The sequence below is a fragment of the Hyperoodon ampullatus genome, assembly GCF_949752795.1.
Source record: "Hyperoodon ampullatus genome assembly, chromosome: 2".
NCBI lineage: Eukaryota > Metazoa > Chordata > Mammalia > Artiodactyla > Ziphiidae > Hyperoodon > Hyperoodon ampullatus.
This window is the reverse complement of record NC_136915.1, coordinates 742,749-767,449: the sequence shown is the minus strand read 5'-3', so window position 1 is coordinate 767,449 and position 24,701 is coordinate 742,749. Positions and strand designations below refer to the sequence as shown.

The window sequence follows — 24,701 nt, the reverse complement described above, 5'->3', positions numbered from 1 at the left end:
GCATTAGACGGGGTAGTCTGCAGGCCAGGCACGCACTTGGGTGTTGTTGGTTCTCTGTTGAGTGTGCTCGGGACCGTGGGTGCGGGGCTGGGCGGGGGGGCGGCGAAGGAAGGGGTCTGAGCTCTCCCACCCTGGTGGAGGCTCTCCGGGACTGCAGTGCCAGCACCTTGGAGTGACTATCTGAAACAGCACTAATTCCCTCTTTATCATTGTCTTTCCCTAGGATGCTAGAAAAGCGTGTGCAGATGCAACTCTCTCCCAGGTAAGAGCAGTTTGTGCAGAGTCGCTGGCCTGGCCTGGAGGTTGGTGCTTGTGGCGCCTCCACTGGGGATCTCTAGAGGGAGAGCTCTGATTCTCTCCTGTGCACAGTGAGGGTGTGGGGCACTGCTCCAAGGGTTCTGCGCAGGCCCTTACCACGCTAGGCGAGGCCGTGGTGTGTCGCAGATGACAAATAATGTCTCTCGAGCCTTCTTGCGGAGGTTGGAGTTGTAAATGTTATTGCAGTCTTGATACAGCTATTTCAGAGTTCCTCTCCCTAGCAAAATCTGCCTCAGAACTTCGATTTCTAAAGTCCGGTTTGGCAGATTCTCAAAAAGTTAAAACATTAGTCATGACCCAGCAGTTCCACTCCTAGATGCACGCCCAGAGGAGCTGAGAGCTGACGCTCAAACAAGCCCGTGTATGCGCATGCTCACGTCGTCTCGGTTCCCAGCAGCCAGAGCAGAAAGCAGATATCCGCAGATGGAGGAGCGCAGGGACAAAGTGTGGCCTGTCCACGCGGTGGGACGTTACTCAGCCATAGAAGGGATGAATCTCGAGACATGGCGCTCAGTGAAAGAAGGTCACATGTTGTGTGATTCCATGCATATGAAATGTGCAGACAGGTCACCCTGTAGAGACAGAAGATAGGTTCATGGTTGCCCGGGGTTGGGGAGGAGGCTGTAGTGAGCAGCCACTTAATGAATGTGGGGTTTCCTCTGGGGGCGATGAGAGTGTCTTAGGAGGCAGCTGCGTGGCTATGCTAGATAGGACATACTCTCAGATGGTGCATTTCACCTCATTGAAAAACAATATTTTTGTCCAAAGAATTGAACAGAAATTTGAAAGAAAAATTATATTCCTACTTCTGTTGAGTATGATTTTTTTACATCGTCTTAGCGCTTTAGGAGATGTTATTTAATTGGGGTTAAACAATAAGTTAAAGAAAAATTAGACTGCATAGAATAACCTGCATTTGAATCTCAAATGCACTTTGGACTGTACGTGTTTTTAAAACCCATTATCGTGATACACTTGTATTCCATTTGTCAACCCAGAATCATTAACGTCAGGTTTTTGTATGTTGGAGTGAACAGCAGGTTTGCATGTATAGTTTTGTGCCCTAAGCTACAGAGTACAGAGGAGATTCCATCGTTGTCGAGCTCAGCGCACAGCCTGGTCGCTGGACAGTCTGTAAGGCTGGGGCCCAGTGTTCGATTGTGATGTAGGCTGATGAGGCTGTAATTCGGAGGAAACTCGTGAGGGCCTGATGGAGGCAGGAGGAGCTGGGCCGGGTGGCCAGCTAGGGAGACAGCAGAGCCCGGAGGGGAGGAGGCTCTGGGCCAGCCCCAGGCCTGCTACGCACGGGGGGAGGGGACGGGGGTCCTGGAGAACAGGTAGAGTAGCAGACTTCTGAGAACTGGGAGAGGGAAGGTGGGTGCCCTGGGAAACAGGAGAAATCACGGAGCGAGGCCTGGCGGACTGGAAGGAGCGGGGCAGGCACAGCCGTGGCCAGGGCGCCGGGGCCAGTGAGCGGGCTGGGCATGGGGCAGAGGAAACCTTGCGGGGAGAGCACGCGTCCCGCGATGTTAATTTGCAGTAACTTTTATTTTTAAGATCACAAACAACGTCGACCCAGTGGGAAGAATCCAGATGCGTACCAGGAGAACGCTGAGGGGGCACTTGGCCAAAATCTACGCCATGCACTGGGGCACGGATTCCAGGTGTGTGGGGCTTGGGCACACGTAGCGCTTGACACGTGCACGGAGGAGAAAATAACCTGAACTCATTGGCTGTGACTTGTAAAGAAAAAATTAGGCATTTGCGTCAGATGTGCGAGCAGCCAGGCGCCCGAGCTCCATCTGTGTCCCTGCCTGCCTCCCCGCCTGCCTTGGCCGGCCGGCCGCACCCAGTCAGCTCCTCACCGCCCTCCCTTTGCCTTTGTCCTCCCAGCTCCGTGGCTCGGCGCCCATGCCACCTTGGGGAGGTGGCCTGTCCTCTGTGCCATGGCTCCTCCTCTTTGCAGCCTGTTCCTCGTGGCCTCTCGGCCACACCCTCTCCTGGTTTCGGTGCCCCGGCTCAGGGATCAGAAGCCGCTTCCTGCGGTGTCCGAGTCCGGAGGGTTAGAACAGCGACTCATGTCCCAAGGTTCCTGCGTGAGTCTGAGCTGGTCGTTGCTGCCGTCACCGCCTCTCCCCCGCCTGTCTGCCCCACCGCCCTTTTCTCTGGCCTCTCATTCCTTCTACCTTGAATTCTGCCCCGTGTTCAGACCTCTTTCTAGGTTCTTCATCTCCGTTGCCCTCCCGGTCCCTCCTACCCTTGCCCTTAACCTGCAGCAGCATTGAAATGAAATCCATTCAGCTCTTTTCTGTTCCTGTTTTAGAGGCTGCTGGGAAGTCTTTCTCCACTTTTCCACCCAAGTAATTACATAAAATGCTGTGTGACTTTGTGACTGTAACATGTTCTTTCAAATAGCTAACATGATATTTTAGATGCCTTTCTTAGAGTAGCATTTTTCATGTTTAATTATCAGAGAAGAATTGTCTGCTTGGTGGTTTTTTTCTTTGTTCATGAAATTGCCTGCTTTAGAGTGTCAACAGCTACAGAACAAAAGAGTCTATTTTTAGTTTTTTCTGTAGACTATCCCATATAATTCCAAATGCAAATGAGAGCTAACTTAGATCATTTTAATGATGGCAGTAATCAGAAAGAATAAAAATGGAAAAAGAAAGAAAAATGCCCTTACTAGTCAATCCACCTTAGAATTTATTGTCAAAAGTAGATGGTAACCAAACAATATCTTACCTTTGGGTCTTTCCTCCCATCTGTGGGAACATCAGTGTCCTGATTAGACAGGACGTTGGATGGATAGTGATGTGTCACTTGTGCCCTGAGAGGTGACCAAGAGCTGTGTTCAAGGAACTAAGGCAGGTGTGTGGCCAGAGCTGTGGTGATGTGGAGAGGGGCTCAGGGGAGGCCGGGGGCCGGCAGCACCAGATCTCACAGGCGTCCCGATCACCGCTGCCAGGCTTTGCATGCCCTCTGGTTCCAACACAAATTCTGCCTCAAGAGCCCTGTGGTCGAAGGAACGAATGCAAAGGCAGGAATAAACAGCACTGCGTTCCGGGTCGTGGTCACCCCTGAGAGAAGGGTGACGTGGGAGACCCAGGAGATGCTGCTGGGTGTTGCATGGGTCTTGTTCTCTTTCTCGGACAGCGTCGTGGGTACATGGGCATTTGTTTTAAAGCTGCTCTTCAAACGACAGTTATTTTTATAATGCCCTTATATGAGAGCTGTGTTTTACAATCATAAACAAGGAAAACAAAAAATGATACCAAAGAGGACCTTTGCTATCCAGACCCCTTCAGAGATTTTTTTTTTTTTTTTTTGTACATAGCCGTGTTTTCTGGAGGTAAAATAGGTAAAATTTTGCCTCTTTAAAGTCCAAAGAAAGTTTATTTTTATTTTGGATGTACATTTTGTTTAAGGCATCTTCATAAACAAAGGTTATTGTACAACCTTTTTTCATGATTCAAGACTATATTTTGGGAATGCCACTTATTTGATCATGTTTGTATAATTCATGGATACTCTCAAACTATTGCACTGATTAGCAGTTTTCTTTTAAAACTATAGAAGATGCCCCCAGTGAGGTTTGTGTATGTGCATGTGTCAGTACATACTATGTATGCATTTATAATATGCTTATCAACACGTTGTAATTTTTTTATACTTAAAGTCTACTTTTTATAACATTTGAGAGTCTCAGTCACATGAATTAATGCTAAACTTCCCCCCATTTTTAATTAATTAATTTATTTATTTTTGGCTGGGTTTTCGTTGCTACGCGCGGGCTTTCTCTAGTTGCAGCGAGCGGGGGCTGCTCTTTGTTGTGGTGCGCGGGCTTCTCATTGCGTTGGCTTCTCTTGTTGCAGAGCACGGGCTCTAGAGCACAGGCTCAGTAGTTGTGGTGCACGCGCTTAGTTGCTCCACGGCATGTGGGATCTTCCTGGACCAGGGCTTGAACCTGTGTCCCCTGCATTGGCAGGTGGATTCTTAACCACTGTGCCACCAGGGAAGCCCTATCTCCCCTTTTTGAAGTCTGCTGAAGTGTTATAACTGAGAGTGAAATGCTGCTAACCCAGCGAGGCTTGAGAGTCCTCCCTCCTCAGAGTAAATGAAGGGCCTGAGGCCTTTGGATCTGGACCTCTATCTACTTAACCCCTGTTTTCAGTGTCTTGGAGCCCTGGGCATCCTCCTGGCTCTTGCCTCTGTTCTGGCTGGGTGGCATCTCGGGGGAACTGAGAGCTCTAGGAGACAGAAGGAACCAGGTCCCAAGCGGTCGTCCTACTGGGGATTAAGAGGTGTGTCTTTTCTCACCTTCTGGAGGATCAGGGGCTGCTTAATGTCTCTCTAACCCTGGGGCACGTCAGCACATAGTAAGCTTTCCAACCAGGAGGCCTTTCTAGAGGTGACCCTCCTGGAGGACGAGCTTCTTTACGTCAGCTCTGATGTTCATCCAAAGCCTGTGCTTAGAGGAGCCTGGCGGAAATCGAGCCGCAGAGCGACCCTGGTTCCGATTACACGGGGTCTTTCAAGTGCCTGATATGTTTATAACTGCACCTCGATGCAGGGATTTACTTTAAGAAATTGCATCCAAAGAATAATAGGATTGGAGCCTGCACGTAGTTCAGTTCCGGGATAAGTTTTTCATGCAGTGCTGAACACGTATTTATTCCCTGCCAGACTCATTGCTGGCTCCCTGAGAAGGGTGTGCATCAGAGCGTAGAGTTGGATGAAAAGGACCAGTTGTCAGAGGGATTCGAGTGATTTTACCTCCAGGTTTTGACCAGTTCAGGAAGCCAAGTATATTGCAGCTGAAATGGTTGAGACCTGTGTTTTGATAAAATATCTAAAACTGAAAATCCTTCTCCTTATTTACCATGCTGACACGTATCTCTGCATGGGATTATGGAGAGAGCCTTCTTGCCATTCCTCGAAAACAGCACAGTCTGTAGAACAGAGTTCCTTAGGATATCTTATGAGTAGCGGTGGTTCCCTGAATTTACTCTCACTTGAAATTCCTTTGCCCATTAGTCATGTTTTCCTTTTGCAGTTTCTGTCTTCTTTCTGCAAATACAGACAGAGCACCTTTTCAAGACACAGATCCCAAACGGCACAGTTGACCAAAGCAAAAAAATAGTTATGAAAAATATTCACGATAGTTAAGTAGTCTCTTCTGTGAGACCAGGCACAGCTGTGCTTTAGGTTTTGTCCTCTGTCTGCAAAGCAGGTGGAGTGGGAGCGCCTCCTTAACGTTTGTGAGGACCTTGCAGTCCCATTTTGGCTCAGTCTGGGAAATTTTCATGTATTTTTGGTGAGAAATGTCTCATAAATTTTGAATATCTAAAAATTTATTAGTCCTTTATATTTAGGCTTTCTACGTGTCAGAATGGAACAGAAAATTATATACTAAATATTTCCTACCACCTTTGACTCATGAAAGAAAGATATGTAGGTCTCACATCTGATTTATGGTGAACAGAAAACCAACAGAAGCAGTTCTAGGCAACCAGCTTGTCTCATCTGACGAGCCGAGGGACTGTGGCCAGGTCTTCACCTGAAGACAAGCATGATTGAACCTGAGCTGTTATTGCTGGGAATATTTTCTTTTCATGCTTTCAAAGTTGGTCTAAGAACTAGAACCTTTTTGGGGGGGGGGTGCTTATAAATAAGTGCACTTTGTCAGCAAATATAATATTGAAGTGCGTTAGTCATCACTAAAGTTTAGTCTTCATTTGTTGTCTTTGGGTGACTTCCCTTGTTGGTGTGGTACTGATGGTTTGCTTTTTTCTTTTTCCTCCAGGCTTCTAGTTAGTGCCTCACAGGATGGTAAGCTTATCATCTGGGATAGCTACACCACGAACAAGGTAGGTACTGCAAACCCTTCCCTGAAAAGCAGCCCGGGAAAGGCGGGTGTTTAAACTCTGGGTTCACTTACGTAAAATGTATAACAGGAGAGGGTGGGGGAGCACAGTGAGTTCGCTTTTGTGTAAAGTCGTATGGGTCAGGTAGAAGCCCAATCACATGGCTGGCACGTGTCACTGGTGCTGCTGGGCCAGCATGGTGTTGCTGTGATGTGTCGTCTCTTTACAGAGCAGGTTCGGGGAGCCTCCTTCAAGTTTCTAGGGAACTGGAGTCCAATTTTAGCTCAGTCTGGGAAATCTCATGCTTTATTTAAAAATACAGAAATACAGCTTTCCATTTAGTTAACTAGTTTTTACAAGAAATAATCTGAAAGAGTTTATACTATGAAGTATAAATTAAATTGTTTTAAAAATTCAATCCAGGGTTGTATCATATTGAATGAAAAAAGTACTATCCTTGGTCTAAATGTGTGTAACAGACAAAATTCAGTTTTATTTTACTGGAGGATACCACATGTGTATAACAGAATCCAGTACTTATAACAAATCTATCTCAAACACAGGGAGGTGTGTGGTAGGATTAATTACAGTAATTTCTAGTTTGATTACTTCACTAAAACTGCTTTATTTTCTAAGTGAATTTTATAGCCATTTTGACAAGCCAGTGAAATGTTTTCCTTTTAATATGTAATTGTGATTCAGAGGCTATGTTGCTGTTACTTAAGTGTCTACCTAACTGTAAGTTATGGCTTTATTAAAACTCTACATTTGGGAGTTCCCTGGTAGTCCAGTGGTTAGGACTCCGTGTTTTCACTGCTGAGGACCTGGGTTCACTCCCTGGTTGGAAAACTAAGATCCCACAAGCTACATGGTGTAGCCTAAATAAATAAATAAAACTATATTAGATTGGTGTGAAGCACTGCATTTCTAATTAAATTATTACTTTATTTGACTGCCCACACATATAAAATATTTTCAAAATAATTTTGGCCACTGTTTTGCTGTGCAGTGAAAGTTGAAGACTAGAAGCAGGATCGTAAGTGTCAGTAGTCAATGTTTCTGACCTGGAGCGTGCTTGCATCACGTGTGTTCTGTCCTTTAGGTTCATGCCATCCCTCTGCGTTCCTCGTGGGTCATGACATGTGCATATGCCCCTTCTGGCAACTATGTGGCCTGCGGTGGCCTGGATAACATTTGCTCCATTTACAATCTGAAAACTCGTGAAGGGAATGTACGTGTGAGTCGTGAACTGGCTGGACATACAGGTACATGTTCTCATCAGTAACCTCAAAGTTTATACGCTGTGTGCCTCGCATGAGTTACATGCTATGGACACTCACCTCTTCTCAATAATTACTTAATGAGATTGGCTACAGCAATGGCCAGATATACTCTGAAAATGAAATCAAACACAGGCCTTGACATTCCTTTACCAGTAAGAAGCCTTTGGCTATAAGTCGCTGTAGTGGCCCGTTGTCAAGGATCTTGGGAACGCAGGTGGCTCCGTAGCAGAGGACGCAGTTCGAGGTGTTACTCCTTCTGAACCTCCTTCCATCCTGAGCGCCTTTCCAGAAGGGTTTCCTAATGCAGACATGCACGAGCGTGCACGTGTCTCCCTGTGCGCACACACGTACTTATCCACACACCGAGACGCCCTCACTGATCTCTTAGTGTCCTTCGTAGTGACTGCGTTCTTGGTGCACAGGAAGCGGAACAAGAGTCCTTCAGGCTGAGCGCTTTTGAACGCAGCCAGCTCGAAGCGTTGGGTGGTGTGTTATTTTGGCTTCTGTTTGCTTTGGGGTTGCTTCCTTCTTAACTTTCTATCTTCTTAAAGTAGAGACTTAGATCTTCCTACTTTTTCAAATATAAATTATCCTCTAAGCTACAAATTACCCTCTAAGCATGGCTTTAGCTGTATTATCATTCAGTGGGAAATATTTTTAATACCCTTTTGATAACTTGTTATTGGTTTCTAATCAAACGCCATTATGTTCAGAGAAGATGTTCTGTACCAGTTCCGTTTTTCACATTTACGGAGATTTGCTTCCAGTGGAGCGGGTGGTCTGAGGATGACACGCCACACGCGCTTGGGAGTCCAGGCTGTGGGGCAGGTTCTCAGCGTGTTCATCAAAGCAGGACTTTGACACTGTTCACATATTCTCTGTCTTTAGTTTATTTCTGTCAGTTGCTGAGGCAGGGATGGATTCATGTATTTCTCCCTTCATTCTGGGAATTTTTGCCCTATGTATCTTGAGCTCTGTTAGTAGAAGGTATGTTCATGACTGTCGTATGTTCCTGAAGAAGTGACCCTCTTTCTCAGAACCTTCTTTGTTGGAAAGTCGGCTTTATCTGATGTTAACGTAGCTGCTCCAGCCTTCTTAGTCCGACTGTTTGCATGGTGTATTTTTTTTTTTTTTTTTTTTTTTTTTTTTTTTTTTTTTGTGGTACGCGGGCCTCTCACTGTTGTGGCCTCTCCTGCTGAGGAGCACAGGCTCCGGACGCACAGGCCCAGCGGCCATGGCTCACGGGCCCAGCCGCTCCGCGGCATGTGGGATCCTCCCGGACCGGGGCACGAACCCGCGTCCCCTGCATCGGCAGGCGGACTCTCAACCACTGCACCACCAGGGAAGCCCTGCATGGTGTATTTTTTCCCATCCACTTAACTGTATTTATAAACAGAGTCCCTTAGAGACAGCACACAGTTGGTTCTTTCTTTTTATCCACTCTAAGTGTTTCTGCCTTTCAAATAGTATGGGGTTCATTTCTGTTGCATGCAGTGTGGGTGCAGTGGGATTTGGCTCTCTCACTTTGTGGTGTGCTCTCCTTTGCTGCCTTCTTTTGGGTTACTTGATTTTTTAGAGTTCTATTTTAGTTTTATCTGTTGGCTTTTCTGGTTACCTCCAAAAAAGGGTTATGTAGGGATTGCAGTGTACATTCATAATTTTTCATGGTGCACTCAGTTATATTGTATCCATTTATATGAAATACAAGAATCTTGTGGCCATAAATGCCCGTTTTCTGCCCTTCCTCATTCTTTATGAAGTTTTCGTAGGTGTTGCATCTCCATGTGTTATAAATTTTTTTCCTTTAAATGTTCTTAGCCACTTGAAGAAGCCACTTTGAATCGCCTTTTACATTTACTCAAACCTTCACCATCGGCAGCGCTAGTCATTCCTCCTGAAGACGTGAGGTTTTTTCGGGTTCCCTTCGGCCTGATGAACTTGCTTTACCGTTTCTTACCGTTAGTGCAGGTCTCCTAGCAGTGAATTCTGTCTGTTTTCATTTATCTGAAAATGTTGATTATCCTTCATTCTTGAAGAAGTTTTTGCTGGATACATTTAATTCTGGGTTGGTATTATTTTCTTTTAGCACTTTAAAGATTTTTCTTTGTTTTTTAACAGTTTGTGATGTGCCTTGGAGTGACTTTCTTTGTTTATCGTGCTTGAGCACCTTGAGTTTGTAAAGTTTTGTCTTTCACTAGATTTGGGAAATACTAGAAATCCATTTTCTGTTCTTTGTTCTCTGTCTCTTTGTCCTCCAGTGGGTGCATGTTCACATCGTCTCTTAGGTTCCTGCGGTTCTGTTCCTGTTTATTCCATCTCCTGCTTCTCCAGAGCTGTCCTCCAGTACACGTGACTTCTGTCACCTCCAGTGTGGGGTTAAGACTACCCAGCAAGCCATATGTGCCAGATGTTCTATTTTTCAGTTCTAGAATTCGTTTGCTTTTTTAAAAAAATAGTTCTTATTTTTCTGCCGACGTTTCCTTTCTATTTATTATGAGCATATTTAGGATCCTTGGGCATAGTTCCAAGAGCTGGCTTTAAAATTCTTACCTGCCAGTTCTAGCAACTAATCCCTTGAGGTTTGGTCTTGGTGGCTCTTTTCTCTTGAATATGGGTGAGATTTTCCTGCTTCTTGGTACATCTAGTGATTTTGACTTGTGTCCTGGGCTTTGTGCAGACTCTGTTCCCCTGAAGCCCTGCCATTTGGTTCCGTTGGGAGCAGCCACACAGCCGTGTGGGAGCAGCTGTCTTGCCTGTGTGGTTCAGACAGATGTTGGGGCAGTAGGCGTGTGATTTTTAGGGCCTTCTGTGGCTTTCTCCTTTCTAGGTTTCCTTCTTTCACTTTCCAGTTGTGGTTGACCAGAACCCTATTTACTGGCTGTTCAAGAAGGTTGGGCCATAGATCTGTATCTGAGGTGTGGCTGCAAAGAGGAGGCCTGCCCTCAGGCACAGGGCAGACAAGCTTGTTGAGAAACAAGCTCACCCAGTGCCTTTCTCTTCTTCCAAGTTCAGGCTCCCCTTCAGTTTGTCTGCTTCTGCTTCCAGTGCTTTCAGGTTTTTGTCTTTATATTTGTCCAGAGCTTGTGGTGGTTTCTGTGGGAAGGTTGCTCCTGGGGGTGGGAACCCCCCTTCTCGGAACCCAGCCTAAGCTGCCTGCCCCATCCTTGTAAACTGGGGGTTCTGTCCAGTGAGCACCCTTCCTAAACCACTTTGCTTATAGCGTTGATGAACTCACAGCACATTGAAAAACACATTCTTATTGTTTATCGATCCCTTATTATCAGATTCAGTGTATGGACTTCCATTTTTAATTAAATCTTTTTAATTTTTTAACACTTTATTTGCTGAAACAAAGAAATAAAACTAGTATTAGAATGTTTTAGAAATTTTATTTCCTTCATGTATCATGAAATTATACTTCTTTGGGAGTTGAGTGGTAGGGTTTTTCTAAACGTTTGGCCTCTTAAGAGTGTTTGTGACTTTCTTCAGACATGATACATAATTCAGCTTCAAATCAATAAAGGTTAAAACTTGATAAATTCAAATAGCCTCACTTTAGTCGGGGGGTAAAGGTGTGAACGGTTAGTGGGTTCAACAGATTGGAGGATGTGCGGTCTGTATCTTGTCTCAGTCCTTCTAAGCCTCCATCTGATGACGTTACTGCTCATCACTCAGGCACCTCTCTCTGGCCTGAGCCTTAAGTTGAGAGCTCTTTGTTGAGCTGTGGTTGGGACATTTTGTCGTAGAGTCTTAGACGCTCAGTTGCGCGGAAAACCCATCCTGGTGCTCTTGTCAGCAGTCTCCCTGAGTCCCAGATGGTGTCTGATGGAGTGAGGGCAGGAGTCGAGCCTCTGCGCACGGTTTCAGGAGAGAGGCTCTTGGTGGTCAGTTTTGTGTTCCTATTGTTTCCAGAAGATACAAGGGCCCATATGGAGCAAACAGAAGCTTCCTTCTCTAGAGTTGGCCACCCAGGCTTTGGAAACGCTAGCAATACTTGAGAGAACAAACATCAGATGACGTTCTGTCTTCTGGTGTTTTGCCTTTAAGTTTCTATCTTAAGGAGTAAAGGATGCCCTCTGGAAATGGTTAATGGAATGAATTCACAATGATTTATCATTGTTGCGGTTACGGTGAATATATTACGTATAGAATAAAACTTGCCGCGTGCTCTCTTGGTGAAAATACTAATACAAAGGCGTTAGATTGTATATTTGAGAAATTAGTAATTCCCTAAAAGCTCATTTTCCTTTCCTAACCCTCCCATTGCAGTGCAGACACATTTACCCTTTCTGAGATCACCATGGTCAAGAATTTAGCCAGAGGTTTCCTGGGGGTGACATGACTGCCTTGTACTCTTGCCAGAGGCCCTTGCGGTGGCTAAAATTTCATTTTCCAGGGATGACTTGTCCATGCTGCCCGGGGCTTGAATGCACGTGAAAGCACAGTGGACGGGCCCCCTGACCTGTTAGTTGCTTCTTTCCTGACAGGCGCCAGCAGGCCCCACTCTGGGAGGAAAGACGTGTCCCACAGTTCTGCTCCAGGCCACACTGTGCTGCTCTCCAGCACCCTGTTCTGTGGCAGTTAGTTAACGTGACAGCAGTTTTGGGCTGTCTGTGGTCGCAGTCTGGGAAACTCAGATCCCACTGCTCACTTCCTGACCTCACGGACTGCGCCGCCGGCTCAGCTACCCTCTGGGCGTCCCCCAGCCGGCTCAGCTACCCTCTGGGCGTCCCCCAGCCGGCTCAGCTACCCTCTGGGCGTCCCCCAGCCGGCTCAGCCTCCCAGCAGCAAGAGCGCCCCCTCTCCCAGGCTGGCCACGGGTCCTGGCTGTGCCTGCATTCGGCCTGAGAGGATGCGTGAACCTCCAGGTGGACGGATGCACCCGGCCTGCTGCTGGGTGCTTGTCCTTTGGCATCAGCAGTTTCTGGGTTTGTCTCTTTGGGGTGGCGTTTCCTCACTCGCAGGCCTTCTTGTTGTTGCTTCGTTATCTCTCTTTCGTCTTCACGGAGCTGCTCAGAGAATGCACCCTCTGCTCCCGGTCTCTGCTCCCCTGTGCACCTCCGAGTGGGTCGGCTTTCCCTCCCCGCCCAGCCAGCTGCCCCTGCCTCCCCCAGGTGCCGGCTGGGCTAAGACTGCCAGCGTGATTCACCATAGAAAGTTGGGAAAGTAACATTTCTTCTTCTGTGTTTTCAACTTCTAATCCCATCCAGAACTGCAGTGTTGTCCTGCAGAGTTGGAGAGGGTTCCGTTGTAAGGTGCGCTGATTTGTCCCTGTCGTCGGTCATTGCAGCAGTTCCCAGCTTGTCACTAGTGCGCGTGTTGTGGCTGTAAATACTGTTCTTGCAGAGAAGTGACTTCTCGGGCCATAACCGTGTTCTTGGGGTGAGTTCCCTTGGCTGAGCTGTTTGGTCCGGGGCAGCACTCGCAGTGGCTCACGTGTCTGTGCACGTTGGTCTTCGGTTTTGCCGTCTGGGTCAGCTACCCTCTGGATGAGGAGGTGAGTTTGCCTGCCTCTCTGGACCGGGTTCCCGTTCAGCGACGCACTGTCATGAGACCGCCCCCCCTCCCTCCCACGGGTCCTTGACCTGAGCACCTGCCCTGCCTCACTGCAAGCCTCCTCCCCTCTGGGCTGCTGCCAGCTCGTCCCCGCGCCAGGCTGTCCCCAGCGCGCCTGTGTCCCGCTGCCACTTGTCTCCGTGAGGCCTGGCACCTCCACACTTGGTGCCCACTTTTGTCAGGGTCTGTTCTCCCTGCCCCTCTGGAGGCCTTCGTAAGGCAGCAGCGCCACTGGGCCAGCCACCCTTCTGCTGAGGACACACACACACTCACACAGCCCCTTCAGGGAATTTGCTCGCTCTCATATAGGCAAAGACAGTAACTGCCACCGTTCACTGAGAACTTAAATGTTCAGACAGCTCTTTTCCTCCCAGTAATTCTCCGGAATGATCCCAGTTCCTCTGGGAGGCCTGGGGCTCGTGAGCCAGCTCACGGGAACATGCACTGCAGGTTAGCAGCTGCGCTGAGAATCGGGCCTACTCTGAAGCCACGGCCCGCCTCCCAGCCAGAACGACCCCGCAGGCTTCCCCGGAGCCCGGGTGCCCCTTGATGGTCCCCGTGCACACGGGGCGTCACTGGCCTCCTGGGACGCTGGGCTTGTGGGGTCGGCTGCCGAGCCTGCCAGCTGGGCGGTCTGGTGTTCATGGTTGGTGAGTTCCCGTCTCAGGGCTGTTGAGCCTTGATGCTCAGTACTTGTTTGTTAACCTAATTTAAAAGCTGGTTCTGGGACTTCCCTGGTGGTCCAGTGGTTAAGACTCCGTGCTCCCAGTGCAGGGGGCCTGGGTTTGACCCCTGGTCAGGGAACTGGATCCTGCGTGCCGCAACTAAGACTCGGCACAGCCAAATAAATAAATGTGAAAAGAAAAGCTGGTTCCCACCTTTTCTTTCTGGGAGGAAAAAAGATTTTTGTAAAAAATATAATATCCACCTGGTTATTGTCTTTTTCCCTCAATGTACAAAATACAGAGACCAAAAAAGTGAGTTATGAGCCAGCAGCTCTGACTTTGTCTAATGAAAAGTAGTATTTGGATAGGGTTGACCCTTGAACAGCACAGGTTTGAACTGTAGTGGTGCACTTACACCTGAGGTTTTTCTCCAAATACAGCACACAGGAGCCCAAGTGGGCAGCGTCCCCAAGGAGACCGAGGAACCGCTGTCAACGAGGGCCAACTCCAAGTTTTGTGCAGATTTTCAGCCTCAAGGAGGCTGGCACCCCTGGCCCCCATGTTGTTCGGGGTCAACTGTGTATATTTTGAAAGCTCAAACTACAGGAAGTTAGAAAACGAACACCAAAGCCACCCCAGTGTTCTCCACACGCAGTCTCTTAGGTCCCTGAGACGCCCTCGCCCCAGGACCAGGCGGGGCTCCGTGTGTGTGTGTGTGCGCGTGTGCGCGCGTGCGCGTGCCTGTGTGCGTGCGCGCTGCCCCACCCCCCTCTTCATCTGCATGTGTCTTGGAGTCTTAACAGCATTTGTGATCCCCAGGGACCGTGTGTGGTTTTGTAGATTTGGTCATTTCCCACAGCCTGCCTGGCTCCTGAGGGTCAGCCAGCTGACGTGTGCTGACCATCTGAGGCCCTGAAGAGGCCAAAGCAGGTTGCTAGTGCTCTAGAGCCGAGGCTGTAGCCGGCAGCCTCTGGTCCTTGGGGCGGGAAGCTCGTGGACTCCCTGGGGCTGGACCACCGCCTGCACGAGGTGGGACAGAGGTCATCATGGAGGTGTTTCTTTGTGCTGTTGACCTAGGAGTGCCCCTGTCTGGCCCTGTGTGAGACCAGCTGGTGCTGGGGTCTCCACGATGCTCCTCCCTGTCTGCTGGGATCCCAAGTCAGACAGGCTAGTGCTGTGATGGCGGGTGTGAGGGTCCCAGGGCTGGTTCCCGGAAGGCTGGCTTGAGCGAGGGTGAGAGTGTGGCAGGAAGTAAGTGCTGTTCTCGGAGCGGAACTTGGGCTGAGACTCAGCGGGAAGAGAGCCCCTCGGGGCGGCTGAGGGCGCCCGTGTGGTCCCTGGTGTCCTGTGGACGTGACGTGGCCTCCAGGGAGCACTTGACCACAGGTTCTTGTCTAGGCACGTAGTTGCTATTTTGAAATTGTTCTCTCTCTCTGTTTTTTCTATGGGAGACAGTACAGTAATATGTTAGATAAGTGCTTTATTTTCCCAATATCCTTATACTTTCCACATCAGCAGCCTTCAGTGGGCCTTCTCTTTGTATTTTGTCTTTGATCTTACTGATTCACACAGCGTCACACGTGGCTCTGGTGTGGCCTGGGAAGACCTGGCAGGCATGCTTCCCTCTGGCAACAGCCCGGCCTGCTGGGGGCAGGGGCTGCTCGGCCACCATCCCCTGGGCCTTCCGGGGGCAGGTGTGCTTACCTTGCACGTGCAGTTCTCGGGGTCACTTACACTAGGACAAAAGCAGCGCTTGTCCCGTAGAAAACAAATCCACCCCCCACACCCATCCTCATCTCTGGCTCTGGCTGGCCCCTGCAGACCCTCCATCCCTGCTCCTCCCGATGTGTCCAAAAGGGCAGCAGGGGCGGACGGGTGCGCTTGCCTCCCGAGCCTCTCGGGGCGCCGTGCTCACTCGGAGTCCAGTCCTCTGGGCCTGGGGCTGCACCAGCCTGTCCGGGCTCTGACTCTTGCCCGGCAGTGCGTGTTGTCTGTGCTGCTTTCTTCCTCTTTGCAGCACACACGGCAGGGGCCGAGGGTGGTGGACGAGGTATTTGTCTCCCCTTGCTGTGGACCTTCCCGCCATAGTTGTTCTGCCAACGTGTTTTTCCACTTATAAGATCATAGAGTCAGGGGCTCGAAGGCTGGGGCCATCATGTGTGTCTGTTTTCCAGGTTACCTGTCCTGCTGCCGTTTTCTGGATGACAATCAGATTGTTACCAGCTCTGGAGACACCACCTGGTGAGTACTTGAGCGCCAGACCTGTCTTAATGCTGCTTGCCTTGGCCCGTAGCTCAAGACGCAGGGGAGTTCTCAGGCCATTTTAACTGGAAATGGCCAGGAGGCTTCAGACACAGGTGGCAGTGAGTGACGGGTGGCTTCATGGTGCTCTGTGCAGATTTTAAAGCTCAGAGTTCCATCTTGAACAGCAAAGAACTGATTTTGAAACTACAGTTTTGCATGAAATGCCTGCTTTTCTTTTCTCCCTCTGCATATTTTACCTTTCCAGGCTACCTTTAGTAGTGCTTGGGGGAGTGGGTGTGCTTTAGCCCCTCGCTTAGGTGAGCACTGCCCATTGTGGACTCTTAAGCACAGCTTTAAAAAGTTTGTCACTTGTCACGATTTCACGTGAATTATTTCAAACGAATTAATTGTTAGAGTTTCACCTTACTCTAGGATAGACCACGTGAACCTCTTTAAATGTTTTCACTCGAAGCACCAAAGCATATCCTTTTAAATCTTTAGATAGTTGAGTCATTTTGGGCTTACACTCTCCTTGTGGGTTATTCTGGCCCTTTGAGGCACGTGGTGGTCAGGAGCCAGCGGGCCACGCAGGGGGCAGGGGGTGCCCCGGCTGGGTCCTGTGTCACAAGGTGTCCGTTTTCTGCATGTCCATAGGTTCACCAAAGAGTTACAACCCTTCTGGACTGTCAGTTGGGGAACAATTTCTGTATTAGAAGATATCTTTGAAAGCTTTTTCATTCATGAGGGATGTTTTTCAGACCCTGGGAATGTCTTGCTTCCTTCTGTCATCCCTCAGGCCCTAGCAAGGGGCCCTGCACGCTTGGATTTGGGTGGTTGGGCTGAGCCAGGTTTTCTGCGAGGCTTACGGGAAATGAGCAGCTTCCGGTGGCGTTGCTTCTGTGGGTGAAGCACAGAAACAGCACACGCTGTCCTCGCGGCACTGCTGTGTCTCACCTTTGACTGCCCTCCACGTAGCCACCCGAGCTGACGGCTGTGGGCCCGAGCGTAGCTCTTCCGCCGCTGAGTGACCCCAGTTAAGGGCCGTCGTCTCCTCATCCCAGCCCGTGGGGCCCTGGAGGGCGTGGAGCAGGCAGCAGCAGAGAGCGCGTTCTCTGTGCAGCCTGGGATGGCAGCCGGGAGCTTCCTGCTGCCCCTCGTTGAGCCCGCGCAGGGACCGCATGCATCCCTCCTTGAAAGGGACTCGGGCTCCCTCTTGGACATCACAGTCAGCACAAAGCCCGTGGGCATGTGCTCATCTGCATTGTGTTTGTTCATTTGCTTTGTAACAAGCCCTGCTCAACAAAGTCGGATTACAGGTTTTAGATCCGTCTTAGGTGCAGACGTTGACTGCAGTCCTGGGGGTTGGAAGGGCCGAGTGTCACAGGACGGGCCTCCTGAGCACATGGGGTGACCGCTGTCATTGCTCTGCTACAGTGCCCTGTGGGACATCGAGACCGGCCAGCAGACGACCACGTTCACCGGACACACCGGCGATGTCATGAGCCTTTCGCTCGCTCCGGACACCAGACTGTTTGTCTCTGGTGCTTGCGACGCTTCGGCCAAACTCTGGGACGTGCGAGAAGGGATGTGCCGGCAGACCTTCACCGGCCACGAGTCCGACATCAACGCCATCTGTGTGAGTTGGGGTCCAAGGTGCGGGTCGGGGCCCTTCGCCGGCCATGAGCAAGTTAGAGTCCTTCTCTGGAGCCACGGGCTGCATCGTCAGATTTGAAAACGTTTTCAGGATTAGATGGTCTCTCTTCTCTATGCAGATACAGTCAAATTGAAAAAAACTCCCTTTGGGAGACTCAGCTGTGACTTGATCTGTCCTTGCTGAGGCCTGGCGTATCTCCCGGTCTGGGGGTGACCAGTGACTGTATCACACAGCTTCCCCCATCAGGGGACAGGCAGCGCCGCAGCTGAGCCCGTTGGCCCAGCTCTGCGGGGGCACGCAGGGCGCGGCGGTGGAGGGAGCCTGCCCTTGTCCCCGGCACCCTGATGGTGGGCCCAGTCTCGCGAGGAGCCATCCTCCTCGGGTTCAGCCTGGCTGCCAGCAGCCTGCAGGGAGCCCAGCCTGTCAGTGGTGGCCACGCTCCTGCTCCCTTGGGAGGGCGAATGGGGAGGGGAAGCCAGCTCTTTGGGGAGGGCGAGCACGTCGCGCCACCCCCGTGCGGGGCCCACAGTCGCTCTGCTGTCGGGCAGTTTATGTTTGCAGTATTTCTTTCTGTGCATTTGCAAATCATCTTGGTTTGCTTTCTCTCTCCAGTTCTTTCCCAACGGCAATGCGTTTGCCACTGGCTCGGACGATGCTACCTGCAGGCTGTTCGACCTCCGTGCGGATCAGGAGCTCATGACTTATTCCCATGACAACATCATCTGTGGGATCACCTCCGTCTCCTTCTCCAAGAGCGGGCGCCTCCTCCTCGCAGGGTACGACGACTTCAACTGCAACGTCTGGGACGCCCTCAAGGCCGACAGGGCAGGTAGGCAGCTGCTGCGCCTCGCCGGCTCACCAGCACAGACGGACCGCACGCGAGCTGAGATGTGTAGGCCCGGCAGGGGGACGGGAGGCAGGCCAGTGGCGGCGGGCTATCGGCCCTGTGCGGCACGCAGTGGGCAGCAATGGGCCAGCCGTTTGGTCTTCACAGCCCCCCTCCCGTCGGGCATGTTGGAAGCACAGACTGGAGCTCACACGTGAAAGGCAGGCGAGAGCTGTGTCATTCACAAGTGTATTAAAACGCAGGTTGTGCAAAAGAAGAGCACTTGCAGTGTTGAAGACGGGGGTTCAGGCACATGAATCGATGCTCATGGAGTCTTCAGTGCCAGAGGGGGTGGGGAAGGGAGCGTGGCTCCGAGCCCGTGGCCTCCCACTCTGGGTGGATCTGCTTCCCGCTCTGCATTGAGCCCCTCTTGCCTCTCTTGCTCCCCCACGTGCCCCCAGCGCCCGCGGCCTCTGCCCCGACAGTGCCTGCTGACACTCAGAGGAGTGCAGGAGGCGCGTGGGGGTGCTCTGAGATGTGGCTCAGATTCCTCTGGAAAAATGTGGAACTGTCTGGCTGATGACTGCTGAGTGTCGACAGGAGGCCCTGTCTTGGGGGGCGGGGTTCGCTCTGTGGTATCCCAAAGGCCCCTCCCTCAGCGTCCGTCACCAGCCTTGTGTGTTCTGTGCTCTGCGCCAGGCCCTGGGCATCACGAACAAATGAAGAACAGCCTGCAGCCTTCACTCCCGTGCTGTATATTTGCTGTGCTTTCTGTTGCTTCTTTTAAATAAATTGATTGATTGATTGATTGATTTATATTTTCGGCTGCATTGGGTCTTTGTTGCTGCGCACGGGCTTTCTCTAGTTGCGGCGAGCGGGGCCTGCTCTTCGTTGCAGTGCGCGGGCTTCTCACTGCGGTGGCTTCTCTTGTTGTGGAGCACGGGCTCTAGGCGCCCGGGCTTCAGTAGTTGTGGCGCATGGGCTCTAGAGTCCAGGCTCAGTAGTTGTGGCACACGGACTTAGTTGCTCCACGGCATGCGGGATCTTCTCGGACCAGGGCTCGAACCCGTGTCCCCTGCATTGGCAGGAGAATTCTTAACCACTGCGCCACCAGGGAAGCCCCCTGTTCCATTTTTTATTTAAGCTTCTTTCCGTCGGGAGCGCTCAGGAGTCGGTGCCGGAGGCCCTAGGTTGTTGAGTGTGTGTGTTAGTGCCTTTCAGTTGTGTATGTTCCTTGTTGTCCTGCTGTTACCCATGTGTCTTGATAACAGACACGTTGCCAGGTTCTCCAGTGTGTTTTCCTTCTCTGTGAATCCCTCCCGCGGCCGTGGGCACGTCCACCATGGGAGAGGAGCGTGCCGACCCTTCCTCGCCTTGGACAAGAGTGGGCGTGAGCTTCAGTTTAGTTTCCACTTGACCAGGCTTCCTCTCCTTCCTGGTGTCCTTTCCTCACCACTGAGGCCTGGCAGGGACTGAACCTTGGGGGCTTCTGGGTCTGCTTCAGGGAGTGGCTGGATCCGGGGGTGACCGTGCTGTCATCTGCTCCCAGGGGTCTTGGCTGGGCACGACAACCGCGTCAGCTGCCTGGGGGTGACTGACGACGGGATGGCCGTGGCAACAGGGTCCTGGGACAGCTTCCTCAAGATCTGGAACTAACACCAACAGGTAAGGAGCTGCCCCGTGCCCTCCCTACTTGGAGCTCTACGCATGAAATTGTGGGTCGGGGTTTCTAAGATTAATTTGGATGTAGTTGATCTGGACTTGTGGGCAGGTGAGCATTGGTGTCAGCTTGGAGCACTTCCATCATACTGACTGTGCACCTGCACCAGGGTGTTCCGTTTCTCTTCATGTTTCTCTAAACTCTGTTTAAAGCAGCAGGTGGACGCCGCTGTGACTGGAAGACCATTCCAACCTTGGAGCGTTACAGTGATAGCATTTCCAATCCACCCCTACTAACGCGGACGCCCTGCACCCCTCAGAACTTCAAAAGGGCAAGACCTTTTCCCTTCACTTATTGCTGAAACCAAGAGCACAATTCCCATTACGAGAAGAATCTCTGTGCTGTAAACTAAAACAAATCGTGCATTCCTTCCGGGACCATTGTCTTTGTTTTTCTTTCTTTTTTTTTTTTTTCTTTTTGTCTTGAATAAGTTTAAAAGGAAATACTATAATAAAAATGTTAACCAGAAGGTAAACTTGAGTGTAATTGTAAGACAGACACACTTTTTTACTAGTTTCTTTGAATTCTAGATCAGTGATCCTGTTTTGTGATGTTCATGGAATACAAGTTGAGGACTTCATCTTGTAATTGATTCTAAGTTTCAGTTTGTGTTTGTAACAGGATTTTGCAGACATTCATATTTCCTTCTTAAAATAGATTCCTTTCTGTTCAGTAGTTAAACAGAGAAAGAGGGTCTAGTGCAGCCTCTCTGGAATTGTTAATGATGTAAATTTAGCCCCTAGTTTTTTTACTTTTCGTCTCGTGTCACATGATCGTTGTGTGCACACACGGCATAGAAGGATGATGCTGAGAAGTCAAGGAACGGAGCGCGCGCCGTGGACGAACAGTGAACCCCAGTGAGGCACCTTTGCTCCCAACCCACCCTCTCTGCCTTCTCAGTTCAGTTTTTAATCTCACCCTGGGTCTCCTTGTGAAGTTGGAGGGAAGTTTATACAACAGCAACAGCGCGACACTACCCTGTGCCCCACCCTGACCGTCAGGAGCCTCTGTTCTCAAGCGAGGTGCCCGTCCTGTGCTTGGATAGTCAGTCAGTTATTTGTGTATGAAACAATGTACAAATCAATGTTTTGAAAATAATGATCTCAAACTTTCTAAGTTAAATTTTAAAAAATTTGATCGTTTGCCATATCGGGTGGGTTTACTCTTAGAATCGCATGCTGTAGAAATGCTCAAAAGTGCATATAGGACTCCGTCCTTAGATGTTCTCTTTCTTTTCAGAAATAACCTCTTTAACGCTGTAACCATTGCTCCTCTGTGCACACGCGTCGCATCGGAAGCCGCGCAGTCAGCGGCGCTACACACTCACCTAGCGGGATATTCACTGGTTTCTTTCTTCCTCTAAAAACAAGTCCTGTTCCAAACGATTGCTGTTGGCATTGGGGGGTGGGGCGGGGTGGTACAGGGAATGGAGACCCCGGCCTCCCTTTGTGGATTCCTCACAGCCCGGCTCTCCCGTGGAACCAGCCTTTTGCACCGAGGCAGACCATTTTTCTAACACGCAGACGTCCCTGGTTTTGTGCGCGTCCAGTGTGGAGCAGTGGCGTTGGGACGGCGCAGGCCTCCTCCCCGCACCAAGCACTCCCGTAGAGGCAGCAGCGGCTTCTCCATCCTGTGTTTGCACCATCCTGTGTGCCCTGTGCCCTGGACCCGCAGAGAGTGGGACAAGCAGCCCCCACCCCGCCCCCACCCCCCTCGGCGCCCCTGTAGAGCTCTCTGCGCTGTCCCTCACCTTTTGTATTTAATTTTAAAGTCAGTGTACTGCAAGGAAGCTGGATGCGAGATAGACCCTGTATTCACTGCACTGTTATTTAAGCTGTAATAAAGCGGTTTGACATGAGGGATGTGGGCGTGGCTGCTCATCTGTGGGGCCGTTTCGGTGTCGGGGGGGCAGCTGCCCTCCCCTGGCTGCCCCCCTCTTCTGCTTTGTCCACGTGCTTTGTCCCCCTCACAGAGAGTCCGTGAAAGGAAGGAGCGGCCGGTCCTCAGATGGGCCTGCAGAGCAGCAGCATCCCACCAGCCCTGGCCCCCCGTCACCACCCAGGCCGTGGTCCTCTCGTCCCCCGGCAGCGGGAGTCTCCCGAGTCGCTGTCCTACCTTCCTCTCCTCTTCTGAGCCTCGGCCCCTACTGGTGGCCCTCCTTAAGATACTAAGGATGTTACTCCAGAGACATACTTCCCTTCAGATGATAGAACAGTTTTCATCTGTGTCCGAATGAAAAGACCTGCATCTTGCAAGAAAAAATGAGCATCTGCCCCACACCCATGAGAAGCAAACACTTCATTGCATGTCAGTGAGGAAGCCTCTCACTCCACCGCTTCCCTGGACCCCAGCCCTGCCTTCTGTGCCTTCGTGCTAAAGGACACAATTTTCTTTTAGTCCAAAGTATTCTGTGTAAGGTTACGAAAGGTAACTTGGTAATTCCCACGGGTCAGATTCATAAGTAAGTGAAGACTGCTCTCAGTGGGAAGTACTCCCTCCTGAAGCTCCCTTTTCCAATTGTCAGGAAGACACAGGCAGTCGGTCCTCCTGGCCTGGCCCGTGGGGAGGGGTGGGTGGGACTGGCGTGATTGCAGGGGTCTCTCCTACAAGGACCGTGGGCGCGGTTTCCCGGTGGTTGACAGCCTGAACAGTGGGTTCGCCCGGTTCCAACCTCCTCCCCCGCGTCTCTGGAATAAATCTGCTCGTTGCATGTTTTAACACTGCCAGCTGTCTCAAAATGCCAGAGAGCATCCAAGGTGCTCCCTGGGCTGGCAGCCTGAGTCCTTGGGAGGGAGGGTCTCCTGGGGTCAGGAAGCAAGCCTTTATCCTGGCACAGGGACACATCTGCTGTCAGCTACCCTTAGAGGGGCACGGGGTGGGCACAGGAGCCTCAGCAAGGGCTGGCTAGACTGGGTGCCCTCTGAGCCGGGGCCAGGGGAGCTGAGACTCAGCCCCTCTGCTGGCCTCGAGGCCGCCGTCCCACCTTCTCAGCAAAGCGGTCACTGAAAATAGGTGTCCGGGGGCACCAAGAGGACAGCCAGGCGGTGGTGCGAAGCGAAGCGCGTTCCGCACTGCGCTGCCCAGCGTGAGCCTTGGATTTCACGCTTGAGGCCCGGGACACCTCAGCCTCCTGGGCCTGGATGCACCTGGGAAGTGATGGTCTCCTTGCCCCACCCTCCTCCAGGGTGCCTGCGCTTCCACCTTCCTTCCTCCGGCCTCCGCCCCTAGTGTCTGAGGTAGCAGCTGGCTCTGGTGAGCACACCTGTTGCAGGTGCGATGTCCACGCTCCAGCCAGACCCTCGGCAGCTGGACATGAACTGGGGCCTTGCAGGGAGCTCTAGGGTCACCTGCACCCCGATGTCGGGTCTCATCGCCTCTTCCAGCACCCAGCGTTCACGTCCACTCGAGGTGTCCACCCCACCCGGCACCAGCACCCATGATGCTGACCCTTCATGCGGAGCGCACAGCGGGGTCCTCGGTGCCCCCCTGCCCACCCCAGCGGTTCTTCTTCCTCCTGATGTGTGAGAGCAGGAAAAGGCCACCCCACCCGCACCACTCTGCTTGTCTCCCCCCACCCCACCATTCCCCACTCCTGGAGTTCGGCCAAATTCTGCCTCTTCACGTCCTCCCTGTGTGATCTGGGGCCAGTTACTTGGCCTCTCTGTGCCCCTGATTCCCCGTGTGAAAACTGCAACAAGAGCACCTGCTCCTAGACACTGTGTGAGAGTTTGGCGAGTCCCACGTCTGTGAGGTGCTAGAGCAGGGAGGGGCTGCTCACGACTTCGCTCTCAGAAACCACCCCCCTCCGCCCCCTGCCCAGGCTCGCGCCGCCCGCCCGGTTCCCTCGGCCTAGGTACCCTCTGGCAGCGCTCTTCCTGGGTTTCAGCAGGCCGCGCCCCCGCCCGAACACCTGGAGGGTTTGTTCCCTGCAGTATTGTGCGCCTGGCACTTAGTGGCCCGGCAGGAAGAGGGGCTGCCCGACCCCAAAGTCAGCCCAACCAGGAGACCTCCAAGTCCGTGATTCCGGACACTGGCCCCTGGGGAGGGCTGGGAAAAGTGGGACAGGAGGGGCCGGACTTGTCCAGGGCATGCTGGCTGGAGGCCGGAACTGGGGAAGGTGGCCTCTGGAGAGCCTGAGACACTCCCTGTCCACAGGGAGCCTCGGTGCCTCCCGGCCACACCTGTCACCCAGGCCCCTGGACACTTCCTTTTTTGGGTGCTGGGAAGCCTCCCTCTACCCCGTTCCCCTCCAGCAGGCACAGCTGAGGCCTACTTCCCCAAGAGCTGGGAGCAGAACCCCAAAGAGCAGCACCCTTTCCACACCCTGCACCCCAAATCCAAGGGCGCCCCCCTGCCTGAATGAGGCCAGCTTTGGAGAGGCAGCCCTATCCACTGCACCCTCTATGGTCCCCCATCTTTCAACCCTCAGAAGAGTAGGAGCCCAGGTTTTGGGGGGTCTAAAGCTTAAACAGTAGGGGAACCATGTTTAAGAAAAAGAACATACCAAAGAAAGAAGATACCAGAGAAACATACCAAATTAAGAGAGTCCTGCACCTCTGGCACTGGGA

At 51.5% G+C, this 24,701-nt stretch overlaps 1 protein-coding gene across 2 annotated transcripts in view; it reads left to right on the top strand.

Annotated features, from left to right (window-relative positions):
- Positions 1 to 20,608, top strand: part of GNB1 (G protein subunit beta 1) — a 92,894-nt gene extending 72,286 nt beyond the window's left edge. The window contains exons 4-12 of one of the 2 annotated variants that reach the window (XM_079696813.1): positions 224 to 262; positions 1,876 to 1,982; positions 6,125 to 6,188; positions 7,288 to 7,450; positions 15,864 to 15,930; positions 17,368 to 17,569; positions 18,200 to 18,416; positions 19,963 to 20,078; positions 20,286 to 20,608. In XM_079696813.1, coding sequence (XP_079552939.1) covers positions 224 to 262; positions 1,876 to 1,982; positions 6,125 to 6,188; positions 7,288 to 7,450; positions 15,864 to 15,930; positions 17,368 to 17,569; positions 18,200 to 18,416; positions 19,963 to 20,069 — 966 coding nt within the window. In that variant the 3' untranslated portion in view covers positions 20,070 to 20,078; positions 20,286 to 20,608. Of the gene's footprint in view, positions 1 to 223; positions 263 to 1,875; positions 1,983 to 6,124; positions 6,189 to 7,287; positions 7,451 to 15,863; positions 15,931 to 17,367; positions 17,570 to 18,199; positions 18,417 to 19,962; positions 20,079 to 20,285 lie in introns of those variants that run through there. The other variant, XM_079696812.1, reaches the window with a different exon arrangement.
- Positions 20,609 to 24,701: the final 4,093 nt, after the last annotated feature.